The sequence below is a fragment of the Penicillium cinerascens genome (genome assembly GCF_028974065.1).
Source record: "Penicillium cinerascens strain IBT 15544 chromosome Unknown scaffold_4_segment0_segment0, whole genome shotgun sequence".
Lineage (NCBI taxonomy): Eukaryota > Fungi > Ascomycota > Eurotiomycetes > Eurotiales > Aspergillaceae > Penicillium > Penicillium cinerascens.
The window spans coordinates 1,179,178-1,195,761 of NW_026695297.1; the positions used below are offsets into that span (position 1 = coordinate 1,179,178).

General features: G+C 51.6%; 7 protein-coding genes across 7 annotated transcripts; all 7 read right to left on the reverse strand.

The window, feature by feature from the left end:
* Positions 1–1,713: 1,713 nt before the first annotated feature.
* N7498_008414 (uncharacterized protein) lies at positions 1,714–3,933 on the reverse strand (the record flags this gene model as incomplete). Its single annotated transcript, XM_058455476.1, has 1 exon — positions 1,714–3,933. The coding sequence occupies one exon, from the start codon at positions 3,931–3,933 to the stop codon at positions 1,714–1,716; it is 2,220 nt and encodes a 739-aa protein (XP_058305464.1).
* Positions 3,934–5,875: 1,942 nt separating this feature from the next.
* N7498_008415 (uncharacterized protein) lies at positions 5,876–6,378 on the reverse strand (the record flags this gene model as incomplete). Its single annotated transcript, XM_058455477.1, has 2 exons — positions 5,876–6,151; positions 6,214–6,378. 2 exons carry the CDS (start codon positions 6,376–6,378, stop codon positions 5,876–5,878), a joined length of 441 nt encoding a protein of 146 aa, XP_058305465.1.
* Positions 6,379–7,195: 817 nt separating this feature from the next.
* On the reverse strand, positions 7,196–7,479 carry N7498_008416 (uncharacterized protein; the record flags this gene model as incomplete). Its single annotated transcript, XM_058455478.1, has 2 exons — positions 7,196–7,381; positions 7,435–7,479. The coding sequence occupies 2 exons, from the start codon at positions 7,477–7,479 to the stop codon at positions 7,196–7,198; spliced, it is 231 nt and encodes a 76-aa protein (XP_058305466.1).
* A 755-nt stretch (positions 7,480–8,234) lies between these two features.
* Positions 8,235–8,713, reverse strand: N7498_008417 (uncharacterized protein; the record flags this gene model as incomplete). Its single annotated transcript, XM_058455479.1, has 2 exons — positions 8,235–8,423; positions 8,537–8,713. 2 exons carry the CDS (start codon positions 8,711–8,713, stop codon positions 8,235–8,237), a joined length of 366 nt encoding a protein of 121 aa, XP_058305467.1.
* A 615-nt stretch (positions 8,714–9,328) lies between these two features.
* Positions 9,329–9,827, reverse strand: N7498_008418 (uncharacterized protein; the record flags this gene model as incomplete). The annotated part of the gene is made up of 2 exons (XM_058455480.1): positions 9,329–9,541; positions 9,630–9,827. 2 exons carry the CDS (start codon positions 9,825–9,827, stop codon positions 9,329–9,331), a joined length of 411 nt encoding a protein of 136 aa, XP_058305468.1.
* A 259-nt stretch (positions 9,828–10,086) lies between these two features.
* On the reverse strand, positions 10,087–11,096 carry N7498_008419 (3' exoribonuclease family protein; the record flags this gene model as incomplete). Its single annotated transcript, XM_058455481.1, has 2 exons — positions 10,087–10,901; positions 10,958–11,096. The coding sequence occupies 2 exons, from the start codon at positions 11,094–11,096 to the stop codon at positions 10,087–10,089; spliced, it is 954 nt and encodes a 317-aa protein (XP_058305469.1).
* Positions 11,097–12,695: 1,599 nt separating this feature from the next.
* On the reverse strand, positions 12,696–16,060 carry N7498_008420 (phosphatidylethanolamine N-methyltransferase). Its single transcript, XM_058455482.1, has 4 exons — positions 15,711–16,060; positions 12,984–15,570; positions 12,843–12,933; positions 12,696–12,788 (listed from the first exon to the last, which is right to left on the reverse strand). The coding sequence occupies exons 1-4, from the start codon at positions 15,883–15,885 to the stop codon at positions 12,729–12,731; spliced, it is 2,913 nt and encodes a 970-aa protein (XP_058305470.1). The 5' UTR covers positions 15,886–16,060; the 3' UTR covers positions 12,696–12,728.
* Positions 16,061–16,584: the final 524 nt, after the last annotated feature.

Here is a 16,584-nt window from a genome sequence, read left to right on the forward strand (position 1 = left end):
CTCAGCTAAACGCTGATTGCATTCCAAGGTTTTGATTGTGGTTACACGTGGTTTCCTTAAGATACCTCACATTTCTTTTCATTCCAAGGTTGGAGTTGGGAGGGACTATTGGGGGTGGGCATGTAGTGGAAACGAGATTATGAGAAGAAACGCCTTATGTCTTTTTTTAAAATACAAGACAATTTCTAAAAACAAAAAGCTTTCAATAGCATCTGTAGAGCGAGATTTGGTTTTATTCGGTTTTGAGTGGCACTTAAAAGTACCAGACGGAGCCTTGGCTCTCTGTTTCCTGAGGTTGGTATGTACACTTGGAAGCACAAAAATTAAGATTTCTAGACTATGCTTCGCACTTAAATTAGAAGTCGTTGCAGAGTTCTACAAGTTAGGGCTAATGTATGTGACTAAACCGACAGGCCCCAGGAGTTCTGCCAGACGTAGAGAGGGGGCTTAACCTCGCCAGGCTTTGCGGTGCAATCTTCGACTATTTCATTAAATATACGTGCGAAGTTGCCTAGACCGTGAGAAGTACCACCCTAGATACCACGACCAGTGGCAGGGATGTAGCGCTCGACAGTCGTCCTAATATCTTGTTCGCTTCATTGAATCGTGATCCTGAATAATGAGATATCCAACGAACGTATATAGGCCACCCGCCAAACGTTAAAATGACCTTTGAAGAAAATAATAATAAAACCAAGAAACCAATCTTGGGAAGACCCGTGGGCATGAAACGTAAAACAAGTAGCACGCAAGTCCATCACACCTCGAGTGATTGCACCAGTGGATTCCCTACCTGTCAGCAGGAAGATCTATATTCCCAACATCGTTGCCAGAGACATCAGAGAGCTCCTCAAAGCGTGCCAGCCGATATCATAGATGTCCTCCTCGTCAATTTCCTATAGGACATCCTAGCCGTCGTAATCAGGGATCTCCCGATGTGCGCAATCCATACCCAAGTACTGCCTGGCGTCCGAAGCCCCAATTCCTTGATTGAGTAGTGCAAACCCCTATACACAATACTTACTCCTAGCTTACGATATAGGTTCTCGCCTGGCCCTGGCTTAAGTGCTTTGTCGGTAGTAACAAGGCTCCGCAACAGGGGTTGGCGAACAAAAGACTGGAATAGCTTGACTCGAGACGAATGTCTCATTTACTGGACTGGGATATTTACTGAGAAGCTTATATACGGCTGATCACCCGAATAAACAATATTCGATGTACATTTAAATCTCCAGTGAGGCCAAAGGAAAAGTAGCTTTGGTGAGACAGCAGAAGGTAAACGACAAAAGATGACTGGAACTCCATCCGAAAGATGCTAATCTGGTAGTAAAACAAGACAGAACGAAACACAGGGTTGAGAGCCACAGGTAACGGGCATTGAGAGAGCGGGTAGCTGGATATGGCAAGAGAGAAAGACAAGGATAGACTAGGGCGGATTGGTGAGATGTAAAGATATGAATCAAGGACCGAAATAGTAGATAGGAAACAAGACATTGTGTATGGTGTATATAGATAGTAAGGAAAAAGAGAATATGTGTATGGAGGTCGGGAGTAGGAGCTGAAAGGAAAAGACTAGAGATTTCACAAACGCTTCGAGTCAGGAGATTCGGGAATCGCTATGGAAAAGAAACTGGAGGGAGCCAGACAAGCTTTTTGTAGAGGTATCGTGAGGGCATCATTATCGTCGAAGGGAGTGGCAGAGGATAATATCTCCTAATAAGTCTCAACGGAGCGAGATCCGCGAAGCTGCATCCGAGCCCGAGACAGTGGTGACAGACTCCGCTCGCACCCTGACTGGGGGCCATTGGCGCGACGGGATCGCTGAGGCCAGTTCATGAGCTTCTCGGCATCAACACGGGTCGATGAGTCGATCACGTAGCGAACGTTGTTCTCGTCCACGCCTTCGATCTGGACTCGTGGTGGGGAGATGCTCACGCTGGGGAGGTGGAGGATGTCGTCGTCGGCGTCTTCGTGCTCGTTTTGGCTGTCCTGTGAAGTGGAATGGGCCTGCATGGTGTATACGGTGCCTGTGGTGTTGGGCCTGTCGGGGTTGGAGCGGGCGAAGGCGGGTAAGCTGGAGGTTGAAGCTGAGTGGCCTCGTTTCCGGGATGCGGTCTTCTTGGAATGTGAGGTGGATGGCTTGTCATTGCCGGCGCGAGTTAGGACGTCCATGTAGGTCAGTTCCTCACCAGTGTTCGGGTGTGCGGCTTGCCGTTGCCTCTCGATATCGGCTAGGAAGCCGGGGGTTGGAGGCGGGGCATCGGTGTGTCTTCGCTGGGCGGGAGAGGAACCGACTCGTCGCAAGACGCTAGTGGAGATACTGCGGCGAGATTCGGAGCTCCTCTTGTGTTTTTTGAAGGAGTTCTTTCGCATGAGCTTGGAGATTGACCCGACTGAAGCACTGTGGTTCAACCCCACGTTCGTGACAGTGGGATCGAAGTTTTGAGCCGATGTGGGTGTGAAGGGAGGGCCAGATGTGGGAACAGGGACGTTGCGGAATGCCTCGTGGGAATTGATCTCGCGGACTATGGCATCCTGTAGAGTCTCGTAGGTTGGATGGGAGCTCACAACATGGCTAGACATGTATGCCTTGTTGAACAGATCCATCATTTCCGACACCTTGAACCGAGGAGACGGCGCCGTAGGGCTCTGGGAAACAGGACTGGAGGCCGGCAGAGAGGTACCAATGACTTCTGCGATGCTAGCAGCCCGCTTTATATCATTATTTGAAGGCGTAGGGGGCTGAATGGCCCGGTGCACAATCTTCGGCCGGCCTGAGGCGGCCAATTGAGTATTGATCGAAAGGTCACGGACGTTCTTCCGTGACTTTGACCCGGAGGGTGGAGGTGGCGAGAGTGACTTTGACGTTAACGAGGAACTCCGAGCCGTTGGGGCTGGAGGTTTTCCTGTCGGTGTAGGTGATCGCGAGCCACCGGTAGCATTGCTGCTGTCACCGCTATCGCCGATTGGCGTGGGTAGTGTTGGACTATCCGGGAGAGGTATAGTGCTCCATCTTTTGCCTTGTTTATAGGCAGGAGGTATACCAAGGCGCTGTCCAGCAGGTAGAGGATCAACCGGCGCGTGTCCATCCTCTTGCGTGGCAGCTGTTTCGTCTGGAGACAAGCTGGGTGCTGATCTTTGTTGGCGAATAAGATTGGTCAGTTGCGACATTCGCGATGAAGCTGTGGACATGGCATCTGGAGAGACAGATCGGGCCCGTGAATCATCATCTGATGCCCAACTCGGCTTTACAGGGAAGCGTTTCCCAGGCCCACGCCGTCTTGAGCCATCTCCGCTCGCCGCCCCTTCACTCCCGGGTGCAGGAGGGGACGACCGGCAGCTTAATGATGACGAAGAGCGAGACCCGCCATATTTGGCAATATTCCTGTCCGCCACATCCTCTTGGTATAACGCGGACAAGATTCGAGAACTTGCTAATCCACTTCGATGCTGGATGCGCAAGAATCTTGTCATGTTCCGCTCAGCAACATCTTCGTTGTATGGACTGGAGGGAGAGGAGACAACCGGGCGATTGTTTTCTTGTCGGTATCTTTCCGAAGCGGAAATTGCATCTAGCAAATCGATGTGACGCGAATTTTGGACCCTCGGAATGGCGAAATTCTCCGAAAGGAAAGGCGATAATTGAGACTGAGAAGATGGCGGTCTTGCTGTTTCGGTGAGGTGATGAAGATCTCCAAACTGTTTATCAATCTGCTCAAAGTGGTCGTTCACATCCATGGATTGTGAGACTTTGAGACCGGGGGAGGGGAGCCCCGGGGACGCGGGTGTCACAGATAGATGAGCGGCCGCAGGGTTATTTTGCACCTCGGCACCACTAAAGTACGGTTCATCCGACTCCATGTCTCCCGATCCGATACTCGTTGATGGCCTCGAGATGCGCTCATGTAGAAAAAGCTTCTTCAAGGCGACCATGTTGAAATTGTTTGTCCGTGACCCATCAAATTGGTTGCTTGTGGGAATCGGGGGTGCGGACCAGACCGCCGAGAGAGTGACGCAGGGTCAAAAGAGATCCCAAGATAGTAGTTGGTGAAACGAGAGGACCCACGGGGGTGAAGAATTAACTGAACGACGTCATGGCAGGATACGAAGCTCGACAATGAAGCAACCGTCATACGGTTCGGGTATCATTCCAGGCCATATGGTGGGAAAGAGGAAAAAGAAGGTCAAGAAAAGTTGAAACGCCAGAGCAGCGGAGACTTGACATGACAAGAGTACGAAATGCAGATCCAACACGCATTGGTATGTCTAGATCAGGGGAAGTGCACCCGGGCTTTCTCCATGATCCGTGGGCTCGCATGGGGCCCGGCCGATGCGGTTCCAACGCTAAGAGATTAAGAGTTCTCCATTCTGTGGCGCGCCAATCTGACACTTGAACGGCGCCTCTCCAAACCGGTTCGGTAAACTCTATCCTCGAGGACGCACGATCTTTTGTACGGGGACATCCGTGGGGTCATCGCACGAGACTCGAATCTAACCCGACTACAGAAAGTCGACGTATGCAGCTGAGAAGTTTATTCCCGAGTAAACGCCCAGCGTACATGAATGGCTGCAAGATTCCACCCCATTGACTGCAGACTCCACATGACAGAAAGTCCCTGCGGGTTACACGCCACGGAGCGCCTCCGAAGTACCGTTTATGGTTTTTGTGTTTTCATTTCTTCCTTGGACAGGGCCGGGCAGCGGCCGCACCAACCCTGCCAGGGAGCGTATTCCAATGGGCGTGAACGTGATGGAGAAGACTAGAGAAGACGGGTGGGTTAAGTGGGCAGGGAGGTGAGAAGATGGAGCTTCCAATTTTGGTGCGCGGTGGGATTGGTGTGATGAGATGATCGGCGGTGGTGGGCCGCGTTCCTGAACGGGAACCTGGGACCGACTCCCTCTGGTTTGTTGAATCCCGACGCTCCGGGGTCTGGTATGGAGCCCGTCTGGATCAGACACGCCATTGGTGAAGGAACAAAGAGAAAATACCACGGATTTGGGAGCCTACTAGTGTGTGCCTCGGAGAGATGCGAAATGGGGATCTCCCACTTCCCCGAGGCCGGCAGTGACGGATCCCGGTTGAACGGTCAGGGGCTTCACGAAACACTAGTCGCAATTCAAATTCAATTGATCCGCTTTCGACCGTGGAACCTTGGATCCGGAGAGGCCCGGTCACTCAGTACAGGCCGTCCACGCTCGTGTTGACGTTGTCGAGGACACAACTCCCTCCGGTTCTCGTTCAGATCCACTGAATCTCGGTGAATCTGAGATGAGTTCGATCGATCGATTCAGATTCCGATGGGCCCAGTTCGTACTTTTGACCCCGTCCAAGCTCTGAATATCTGCCGCTGTCAAGGGCCGCTCCGAGACATTGCGGAGTTGTAATCCCCTTCGCCACTGCAATCTATACGTCGACCGAGACATTTCAAATTCTACAAGAGTTGTAAAGGTGGTCGCTTCGATACTTCGATATCCCTTCAAATGACCGCCTTCAATATTAATGAGATCAGCGTCAATGCATACCCAGGTATGTAGATGAATTCCTCTTCCCTGGAGACTCGCCTCAAGACATTCCAGATGTCGATCTCTATTTCCAAGGTTTCTACGACGCAATAGGTCCAATAGATCTTCTCAAAGCCGTCATGTCATCAAGAGGTGCTAGTCATTCTAAAGTATCCCTATTTGAATCCAGGTTATTAAAAGTCTCCCTACATATTCAAGCGTCTTCCAACTCTCAATTCCATGCTTGAGATACCTATGTAAAAGCTGATAAATAATACGATCCTATCTTCTCCTAGGATCTCTTCTCATCCCCATTGGAGTCGGGCCTTGCATTGCCGTCGTAGCCACTCTCAACCGCCCGTAAATGTGACCCCTAGATTTCCTCCTCGTTCTTCTCAACCTCGTCCTCGATGCTCTCCTCCTTGATCAAGCGCTCGATCATGCACTCTTCCTCGGTGGTATCCTCCTCCTCCCTGTCCTCCTCCATTTTGACAGCGTTCTCGGCCTCGTCCTCCGCGGCATCATCGTTCTCCCGGGCCTTGGCATCAGCAGCCTCTTTGGCCCTCATGTCGCGAGTAATGCGCTTGAAGCGTGAGACAATGGCGCTCTTCTTCATGCTCATACGAGCAGCAACTGCGCCGAGGTCGAGCTGTAATGACAATGTGATCAGTGACTCGAAATACAAACGATACCACAGACTAGATAACTTACCTTGCCATGGATAGTACCAGGTCCCTTCATGTCCTGGACGCATTCCCACAGAAAACGGACGTCGGTGTCGTTCTTGCGCTCGTGTGCGGTATTCTTGGATGCCGTCTTGGCCTTCGTCAGGGCGACCGACTTACGGCTGGTCATATTGCTCTTTCGGGGTGGCATGATGTTGGTGTTGAGGGATTCTCTCACGTTCTGGATGGTTGGTGATATGACAGCGAAGAATATATGGCTCTCGTATCTTTGAAATATCAGAACTCGCGCTATAGAGTAAGGTGAGATGGGTTTCAGAAAGTTGGGGCCATGGTGGTGGGAAGAGGCAAAGAGACGTAGACGTCTCAAATAATGCTCACTTGGAGCGTTGAGTTATGCGCAAGGCATCACAGGCTCGGACATATATCTGGGGCATATTCAAGTCCAGATTCATTGTGATAAGAGCGACTTTTTCGAAGTCTACGGTCTTAAAGATTATGCCGTCTTAACCATCATGGGTACCATTAGAATTGAAAGTCCCTGGCTCGGCTATCTGCAGATCGTTTGCCAGGAACGGCCACAAGAGCAAACGCCAGACCACCTGCAGCCCAGATAAATCCCGTAATCTCGCCAGGCTCACTCCCCCAGATAATGTCAGCCTAGCCAGGAAGATTCTGGGCATTTCCTAAGACGCATACGCTTTTCTTTTCTTATGTACATGAGGGCGTGGCAATATAGCATCATCTTTCAAAGTATGAGGAGAGCCTGATATAAGGAGATGGACTGGCTTGACCATAATCCTACAAGCTACAGTGATTAATTCCTTGCAAGGAAACTCCATTATTTCTGTCTTAAAGAACTATCTCAAATCTCAAAAGAACCAAGATCGAGAACACCCCCGTATTTCCACGCAACAGAACATCTACCACATTGTATTCCAGGCCCCTAAGTAAGATGTCGGTATCTAGGGAAGAGAAAGCGTGTTGACTAGGCCTCCCACTAGGCGGAATCACACTGGGGAGCTGCGTCGTTGCTTCAGCTTGTTCGCCTCCAGCAGTTCCCTAAGCTCCTCAATTTTCTTCGTAGTCTCCATACGCTTAGCATGCTGCTCAAGGACGCTCTTGATATCGTTGAAGCACTTCAAACATTCGTCCTTGGAGATGCCGTAAAGCTCAGCCACCTGCTCGTGTTTGTCCTAGAATCATCGAGTCAGTAACAGCGGGAACGTGGATCCAGTGAGCAACTCACAGAAGTAGGCTGCTGCAGGCGCATGTAGTGCCACAGAAACAACATTTTCTTGCTGGCTTCCCTAATCTGTATGACGGATGACGGGGGCAGGGGAGCTCGACTTGGCGTGGGGCTTGGTGGGTGTGGGAGGCATTTTGATGGGATTGCTATTGGACACGTCATTATTAGCATGGCACGGTATCAAACTTGTTCAGACGAAAGGCGCATACATCGAAGTAGATATGTTTGGGGATGAAAGGAAGGGTGAAGGTGCGCGGAAGGTGGAGAGTGCGTGGGGATATGGAGAGATGGGCTATTTTCATTCGCATTTGTCGTAGTACGGGGCCCTTCACTTGCAAATTTGGTCGATGGGAATCACAAGGCAGTCAGAGCTGTTATGGTAGGTTCCTATGCAGATTTATATATGAGGCTATTGAAATCTAACCTACAATACTGCTGCTGTTCGATCCCGACACTCTCTGACTCTTAGGTCAAGTAGCATTATTGCATTAGACCCCATCATCATCATAACCTTCCTCTTCCTCTTCTTCCTCCTCCCTAGAGGTGAACGTGCCCTCGGGGTTGACAAGTGCGGCCATAGCCGTATCTCTTCTAGTATCCCCCCGGGGCCTCTTGTGAGGGGCATTGTCAGAGGACTGCGAATACGAGCGACGACGAAGGCGGAAGGCTTTAGAAATAAAGATTCTCAGTTGATTGAAGAAATAATGCTACTGCACTCCACGTGCCAATAAATGGTCCACCGCCCTAGACATCCTGGAAATCCTCCAGCTGGACCGTCCTGTCTTCAGCATCATCATCCCTCACACGTCGTAGTGGGAGTCCTCGACATCCTCAGTCTCGGCAGCATCCTCATCCTCCTGCTTGGCCGTAGCTTTGCCAGCCTTGTTCTCCTTGTTGTCACCGTCAAGTTGGGCTCTCAGGCGGTAGAAGCGGGCCTTGGCGGCCGCTGCAGTAAGACCAAGCTCGTTACCAACTGCTTTGTAGTTAACCTAGGAAGAGCCGGTATTAGCATGATCGAAAGAACATAGAGTGAATCGGGCGGATGGTGGTCGTCTGGTAATTTGGAAATGAACTTGTGAAAGGACTCTAGGATGGAGCTCACCTGAGGGCTACCGGAATTCTTGAAGCAGGCCCAGAGGAATTCCACAGTATCGAAAGAGGGGCCGGTAGAGCCACGGGGCCCCTTTTTAGTAGGCGAACTGGCAGTGGGGGAAGTCTGGGCTTCTTTGCCCTTGCCCGCGGGCTTGGTGACTTTGTTGGGTGTGTTCTTTGGAGGCATGGTGTGTTTGGTATCTCAAAAGAAGAGAGAAAGAAAAGATGGATTGGTCTGGATGGTAGACAAAGAAAAGTAAAACAGTTGGAGTGGTGAAGAAGTTAGGGACGAGAAAGGATACGCATGAGATGGGAGACTTAAACAAGTTGTGATGAATACGCTCACTAATACGCTCACAAGGTGATACGCCATTCGAACAGGGCAAAGGCATAGAGGAATACACAGTACGAGAGATTCGTGTAAAAGTGCGACGAAATATACGACGACACGTTTTTTGCCGAAGTGTGAAAAGTTGTACAAAGTTCATCAATCTGTTGACTTTTCGACTCACCTTGAACATGGAGTTTCGCATGAGATCCCGCGGGTTAGAACATGTATTATGTGGTATCCAAGTTAACGTCCTACCCGTGGTGATTGAACTCACTTTGCCAAAGTCTATAGGCTTGATCATGGTTTATGGCAAGGAGGGAACCGAAATGAAACAAAGGTCTTCGCAAAATAATAGATTGCTAGCTCACCCTAGAATCTCATAGTGCGTCCCCGAATAAAAAGAAACCCTAAGGTACAATTTCCACGCCCGATCTCGTCCCTGTCAAGAATGTGCAAGAAAATGTAAATCATCTAATAGTCCTCCTCCTCATCGTCCTTTTCAATGGACTCGATCAGCTCATCCTGAAGTTGCTCGGCATCGGCCTCGAACTTCTTGTCGTCTTCCGGGGCCTTGTCGTTGCCCTCGGCCTGGAGCTTCTCAATGAGAGCCTTCAGGCGGATGAAACGCATGCGAGCGGCATTGTTCTTGATGCCATACTCATCGCAGACGACGGCATAGTCAATCTGTCATGTTATGTATATAATTAGGGGCCATGGAGAATGACGAGTGCCAGCCTAGGAGGAATGGCATAGGATGGAATGGTTTACTTACAGCGGCCCCGGTTGTCTGGAAGCAAGACCACAGGAAGAGAAGGTGGTTTTGCATGGCAATGGTGGCAGCAGGCTTGTCGGAAGAGGCCTTGGAGGGAGAGCTCTTGTTAGGAGAGCCCTTGGGGCGACCAAGCTTGGAAGGAGTCTTGATGACCGGGATCTTGGCCGGCTTGGCCTTGGTGGGCTTCTTGGGAGCCATCGTGATTGTAGAGTTCTTAAAGTGTGTGAGTAAGCAGTGGCAGTGTACAAGAGGGACGATAAGGATGTACGGACGAGTTGGAAAGATAAAAGTTGAAAAATGGTAGTGATAGTGAGATGTGTGCGAACGCGAAGTTGGGAAGTGAGCCCGCGAAGCTACGTGAAGAGAACCAAGGAAATGCGCGAAGTGCGGGGGAAAGGGCGAGGAATATTTTTGAATTTCGTGTCTTTCATTAAGTGCGTAGGTAGTTCTGTTCACTTCAAACCTGCCCGACTGTCTTGAGCAGAGACTCCCGTACAGCTTCTGCCAACACGGTGTGTGCTCCCCTGGCAGCATCCACGGCGCCGTCTACTAACGCCTCATGGCCCGATCTCTTGTCTCCGCCCTCAAGTGCTGCCTTCGAACTATCACCTTTAAGCCACAGCTCGGTGATTTCGTCCCGCCCAGGCATGTATGCGACAACACACGCAGACACGATGGATCGGTGCTCTGCCGGATCAGTGTCCAACATCAACTTAGGAGCTACCGAAGACTGTTTCTCGTCGTCGGAGACTAATGCGGCAACACCACCTGCCACAAGGTCCAGGCAATCAATATGGGCATCGGCAATGGCAGCCGACGCAGCGGTGATACAACCCGCAAGAACATTCATCATACCCCACGAGGCATCGTGGGAGTCGGGGGCATCGCCCCACCAACGGTCGTCTTCGGCTTCAAGGATAGTAATGGTGATGTCTAGGCCACTCTTCGGCCAGCGCTCGGCAATGATAGCCCCACGCAGGGCAGTCTCCAGATGGACACCGAGATCCCGCTCGGTAGAGTCTCGGATATGTCCTCTGCGCTTGCGCGCCGCGAACGGCGCATACTTGACGTGGGTCGTCAAGACCAGATTCGGGGAGAATGCAGCAGACCGGGGCAGCGGTTTGGGACCGTGAACTGTGCAGGCGAGCTTGAGAGCTGATGAGGGTGGAATCAGAGATTTAGGGTTGGCGCGGGCGGCCGCAAGGGAGGCGGAAGGTTCAAATTCAAGGTATGACGAGCCCGAAGCAGTTGGAATGAGACCCGTCTTGAGAACTGAAGCATTGTGCGTTAGTTATGCCGTCAATATCATGGATGTTCGGAGTCCATACAGATTTTCCTGAGCTCGGAAGGTTGTCGCTGGCGCTGCGCGCGCTCTGCGGCACCGGTGCCAGATCCAGATAGCGAAGCAAATACTGCAGGTCTCGTGCCGCCGGGCGGCCCATTAACTCGTCTCCGATCAGCCATCATGGTGGTGTTTGAAGCAAGAAGCAAGAACGACGTCGGAGATGATGCGCGCCGAAGCGGAAATTGTGCTTGCGTTTGCAACGTTTGCACAAGGCCCCACCCGCTACCTTTTCCTCGAATTCTTCGCTCGCCTGTTTTCTCTTTCTCCCACTCCCCTGTGTTGTTTACACCTTGGGCTGGCAGCTCTTCTTAATGCTGAAGAAGCTTTCCCAAGGTGATGCAACGTCAAGATTGACATCTTTTTATCTTCCACTAACCATACTGTGAGTATCTCTGCCTTCACAACATAATTGCACCCTCCCTGTCCATATGAGGAAACCGATCCAAAAATCTCTGTTCGGCGATCAACTCATGAGCCAAGAACAACATGCACTACCATCTGATGGACACAATACTTTTGTTTCATTGTCACTCTCGATACCCATGACATTGGGGCTGACCATGATCTCAGACAGGACCTAATGCTTCTCACTGACTTGGCTTCCTGAGCTTGTCGGCGCTCAGATACTAAGGTAAGCTGCGGACTTTTTTTTTCTTTTTCCTTTTCTTTACCATGACTTCTATGATGAGAAACAATTTTCAGTTCTGCTTCTGCAAAAACTTTGAAGATAACAAAATACCTTACCAAAAACTCCTGATCATGTCCCAACCATACCATTGTCTCTCTGTTTCGATTCATGACATCGTCGCTGACAATACAAAGTATTCACAGATCTCCAGTAATATCTCCACCTACATATCTTCGACCAGGCAAAAGGTACGAAGTGATTCTATCACCTAAATCCAACACCCCCTTGTATGATGACAACCAGTCAATCCATTCAACGAACTCCTTAGAGAACCGCCTCTCGGGTTGCACCCGCACCTCAGCGGTTCCTCGAGCACAGGCGTTGATCCACACTTCCAACTCCCTATACTGGACCAGTCTGTCTTCGGACGTGACTGGGAGGAAGGTTGTGGAGACCTGGAATGTGGGCTCAATCGGCGTCTGCTCCCTCAGGGACTGTCTGATTCTGGTTCGGTACTGCGCTCGACTTGTGTCAGTTTTTCTCGGGCTGGCTGGCTGTCCGTCTTGGACGATAGTTCGGTTCGGGAGGTTGGCAGAGGATGGGATGAGTTAAATCGGCTCAACTGATTACAATTTATTATACATGCTTGTCATGTCTTCAGTCTTCTTGAGGATTAAGCTGACTGTTTTTTGAAGTTTAGGTTTGGTGATCGTACATTTTAGACACTTAGCTATAGCTTGAATGGATCGAATATATCTTGAAACTATCATGTCCACTGTATAACGTATCTAAAAACAATACATGAAGCTATGTACGAGTATAGTAAATCGAAGGTACCAAAAACATGGTCACCAAGCACAAAGTCCATTGCCGGTCCCCCGGGGTCCCAAGCAACCTCCAGGGTCCTCAGCAGGCAAGACGTAAAAAGGCAACGGGCGTCCACACCTCTCAACCCAATTCTAAACGTCCAGGGGAATCATCACTTTCAACCTCCACAAAACAAAGCCATGTCTCCTTTTATTTTTGCTGCCCGTAATCGAGCAAAAATGTCCCGTCAGTGTTGTTTTCGAAGCATCAACAAACACTAAAAACGCGACATCAGGACATCCCACAGGAGCCGCTGGGCTTACTCCTTGCCCTCGACTGGCGTTGTGGTGCCATTCGATCGAGACATGCTATACGGGGCCTGGAGATAAAAGTTAGATCGAGGTCGTGAGTCGAGACGATGGAGGGTACGTACCAGCACTTTCTTGGCGTTGCATATCCTCCAAGCAAGGTTGAGGACGTTACCATCAGCCTTGACGACCTCAGGTGCCAACTCGACTCCGAACCTGTGCAGGGGTTAGTGGGAATCAGACAAGGAGGGTGAAAAGACACTTACATTTGATGAACAGCAAAGACAACACGTTTGGCGAACTTTCCTTCCCGCTCAACGAGACTGCCGAACTGCTCTTCAACGGTTTCAGGGGCAATTTCGGGGTCTTGATCGAAACAGTTGCGAACAACAGGTAATAGGGCCTTCTCGACAGCGGTCTGCGAGATGCTATCACAGTCGACGGCGGCACCATCCTCGTCGAAGCGTCGGATGCGGATCTCGAACGGTCGGGAAATAGCCATGACATTGTGCATGCCGTTGTGATGGTAGCGGAACTCGAAGACACCCTGTGTCCAGAAGAGTTTATCACCGGTGAAGACGATCTCGCCGGATGCAAGCTCGCGCTTGTCCTCGGAGCGAATGACAACGTCGGATGTGACGATGCCCTTCTCGCAGGTCAGGTTGTCGTAGAAGCCCTCGTTAGTCGCGACCCAACGGCCTTGCGACGAGACGCGAGAGACTTCCCGCGAAGTGCTGTCCGTGACCCGGTAGAGACCAATCCAGTCTTTCTTGCTGTGGTTGATCGGGGCAGTCCACTTGACCTTGATCGGAGCGCCGTATTCGAACGTCAGGTTCTTGAGGTCGCCGCGGCGGTCTAGAGGAGCTTGGGCATTGGCACCTTCGCGACCCGTGGCCTGCGCGCTTTCGTCAAATGATTTGGCATCTGTGCCCTCAACAGACAGGGAGTAGTCGCCTAGGTCGAGTCCAGCCAGGTCGGCATCGATACGGGAGATGGTAACACGAGCAGGATACTTCTGGAAGAGGGCGGTGGTATCTTTGACGAAGGTGTTGACGCCGGCAGCGAGCTTAGGGCGAGCGCTGTCGAGAATCTCCTCGATAAACTCAAAGGAGTCGTCGAACATCTTGTCAACGCTGCCGTGCAGCTGCTTCAGAGGGGAAGGCAGAGACTTCTTCAGATTCTTGACAACACCTCCATCCTGGCGGATGCTGCGGCCGTACAGCTTCTGCATGTGAGGGCGTTCCACGAATTGGATGAAAGCCAGGCTCAGGATGTGGCTCAGCAGAGCCAGGAAGGTGATTGCACCGCTGCTGGTGATGAGCACTGCACCCCAGACACCTGCGAGGCCCAAGACACGCTCGGGGTTGTTAAGGAAGCGGTAGATGCCATCGTAGGTGAGCTTGGGAGACTCGTCGAAGAAGAAATCTCCGTAGAACCAGCCAAACTCGCCGAGGGAATCATAGATGCTGGCCGATGTCCACAGTTGCAGACTGATGAGGCCTACACCCAGAACGTGACGGAACAGGACCAAGCCGTAGCCCCAGTCGGCCGGGAAAGTGTACATCTTCCATGCCGCGGCAATGAAACTGGCGTAGCACATAATCATACTCTGGTGGTAGGTGCCCTTCCACTGGTTCCATGCCTCCTGCGGCGTTTCACCGAATTTGAGGAAGTGTCTGGTCCAGGCCTTGTTGTTGGACTGGTTGTTGAGAAGATACCCGATGCCTACAGTGAACCACGCGCGCCAGACCACGGCATTGATCATAAACAGGAACTGATACCGCGGGGTGGACGGGGTCAAGGCAGCGACGGCAAATACTAGCAATAGGATAAGTATGATGGAGGAATCCGTAATTCTATACAAATCCAGATTGTTCAGTCCGATGAGGTTGTGAACCGACGGCGGGGGCTTGGCCGAATACGATGATGACGCATTGGGAGGCAGGTCGTCAGACGGGCTGGGCGCAAATGGGGTGTCTGAGTCGATAGGCAGGCTCGCGGTCGAATCCACACAGACGGAGCGCTTTCGGGGTGGTGGCGGATTGTAGGTCTTGTCGATGTGGGGATTCTCGACGAGTATCAGGAAGATGAATTGTGCTGCATGGGCAATGATCGAGATGAGCAGTACTTTATAGCTGGCTGCCATGAGGGAGATGCCGTAGTAGCCTGCGTAGCCGACCGAATACATGGGGTGTGGCGCCATCTCAAAGACACCATCGAAGGTCAATTCCTGGTCAATGAGATAGAAGAAGTCACCCCAGTACCAGGCATAGTCCTTGACTACTCGGTGTGCGTCTAGTTTGACCCAGAGGTTGAACAGCACAAGCACGATGCCCGCAGTCCACCTGAGGACGGTCATGATCATACTCTCATCCACGGGACGGTGACCACACGCTATCGCGAACAGACAGTAGGAGGTAAAGTCACACATCAGAATCACGTCCACGAGACGTCTAAAGACAAGCCATGTGTTGTATTCAATGGGTGCATTGTCGAACTTGTAATCTTGCGGGATCTTGGTTTCCAACTCCCGCTTGATCCAATTGTACAGAGTAGGGTGCGGGTTGTCGCCCGTGGCCGGGTTGACAAAGATCTTCGTCTTCTCCGCCCATCGAATCATTGTCTTGTGATGCGACTGGTTGTGAAGCAGCCATCCAATTCCGCCATTGTACGCCGCGCGCCAGAACAGGTAGACGATCGCGAAGACCGGCACCTTGGCGCCCGCCGGAAGAATCCAAAGGAGCGAAATATGGAGTGCCAGCAGCACTAGCACAACCGCATCGGACATGTTCTTAGGTTCGGATGGCGACAGAAGCTGGGAGACCATATCATGGGTTTGGGGCACCGTGAACACTGTCGATCGGGACAGACCCGGTTAGCGGAGGGAAGATCCACAAGGGTCTGGGGAAGACATGTCATGATGGTATATCGCGAATAAACCGCGCATACCATCGTGGATAGAGCCCAGAACGGCGAATTGAAGATGGACGTACCTTTTCCATCGGGCGTCCGCCCAAAGGTCTTCTGGTCCTTGCCAGCCCCATCCTTGATCTCGATCTCCCCGGTAGCAGTCAGAGCATCACGACCCCCAGTTGAATCAGGGCGAGCCACATTTCTTTCACGCAGCCCATCGGGCTGCTGGGCCCCTGTTGAACGGCCCGTGTCCATGATGTTGTTGAGGAAGGAAACTGTTGGGGCTGCGATCAGTGACGATGGTGTAACATGTGACAGCGGGTCGCGATTGCGCTGTTTGCATCAACCACGGAACTACTCGTACTATACCTACCCTGGGCAATATCTCAGGGTTTAGGACTCTTTGGAACATCCGAGTAAATGGTTGAAAGGAAGAGGGTTTTATTTATGGGCAGAATTGGCGTTGAGTGGGTGGAACCCTGAGTGTCCGCCATCCCCATAGGAGAGACTTGGTGGCTGCGGGCCCCGAATGGAGCAGAAGGGGAAAGAAACGGGATCGTCCCAGGACGCTAAACGGTCTAGAGTTTCCTCTTCACTTCCATGGAGTGTCGAGACCACCTCATTTACAAGCATCGCAGCTATCATTGCCAATTGCCCTCGTGCGGCATCTGTTGGGTAACATGTCGACGGCTCCCAAAGGGGCCCCGGCGATGCGCGCAGCGGCAAGTGCGGGTGTAAGAGCAACCATTCGTGCAGCATCACCTCCACTGGACAGGTACAGGCCACGCTAAACATCCCACGTCGATGTGCGAATTGGCCGTGGTCACGAAAACGAGCGCGTTGCGAGACCCGTTCCGCGAATGAGGGCGTGCATGCATAGTGGAGGGGGGGGGGGGGGGTTGACATCATCTCAACAACAGATCCAGGGCAGCCAAGTTGAAGTCAGTGCGCAGA

Bases quoted from the DNA above. Each gene is read 5' to 3' on its own strand.
- N7498_008420 (XM_058455482.1), bottom strand. From the start codon at position 15,885: ATGGACACGGGCCGTTCAACAGGGGCCCAGCAGCCCGATGGGCTGCGT. The intron at 15,571-15,710 runs GTACGTCCATCT...CCCGATCGACAG, and splicing joins GCGGACGCCCGATGGAAAAG to TGTTCACGGTGCCCCAAACC. The intron at 12,934-12,983 runs GTAAGTGTCTTT...ACCCCTGCACAG, and splicing joins GTCTTTGCTGTTCATCAAAT to GTTCGGAGTCGAGTTGGCAC.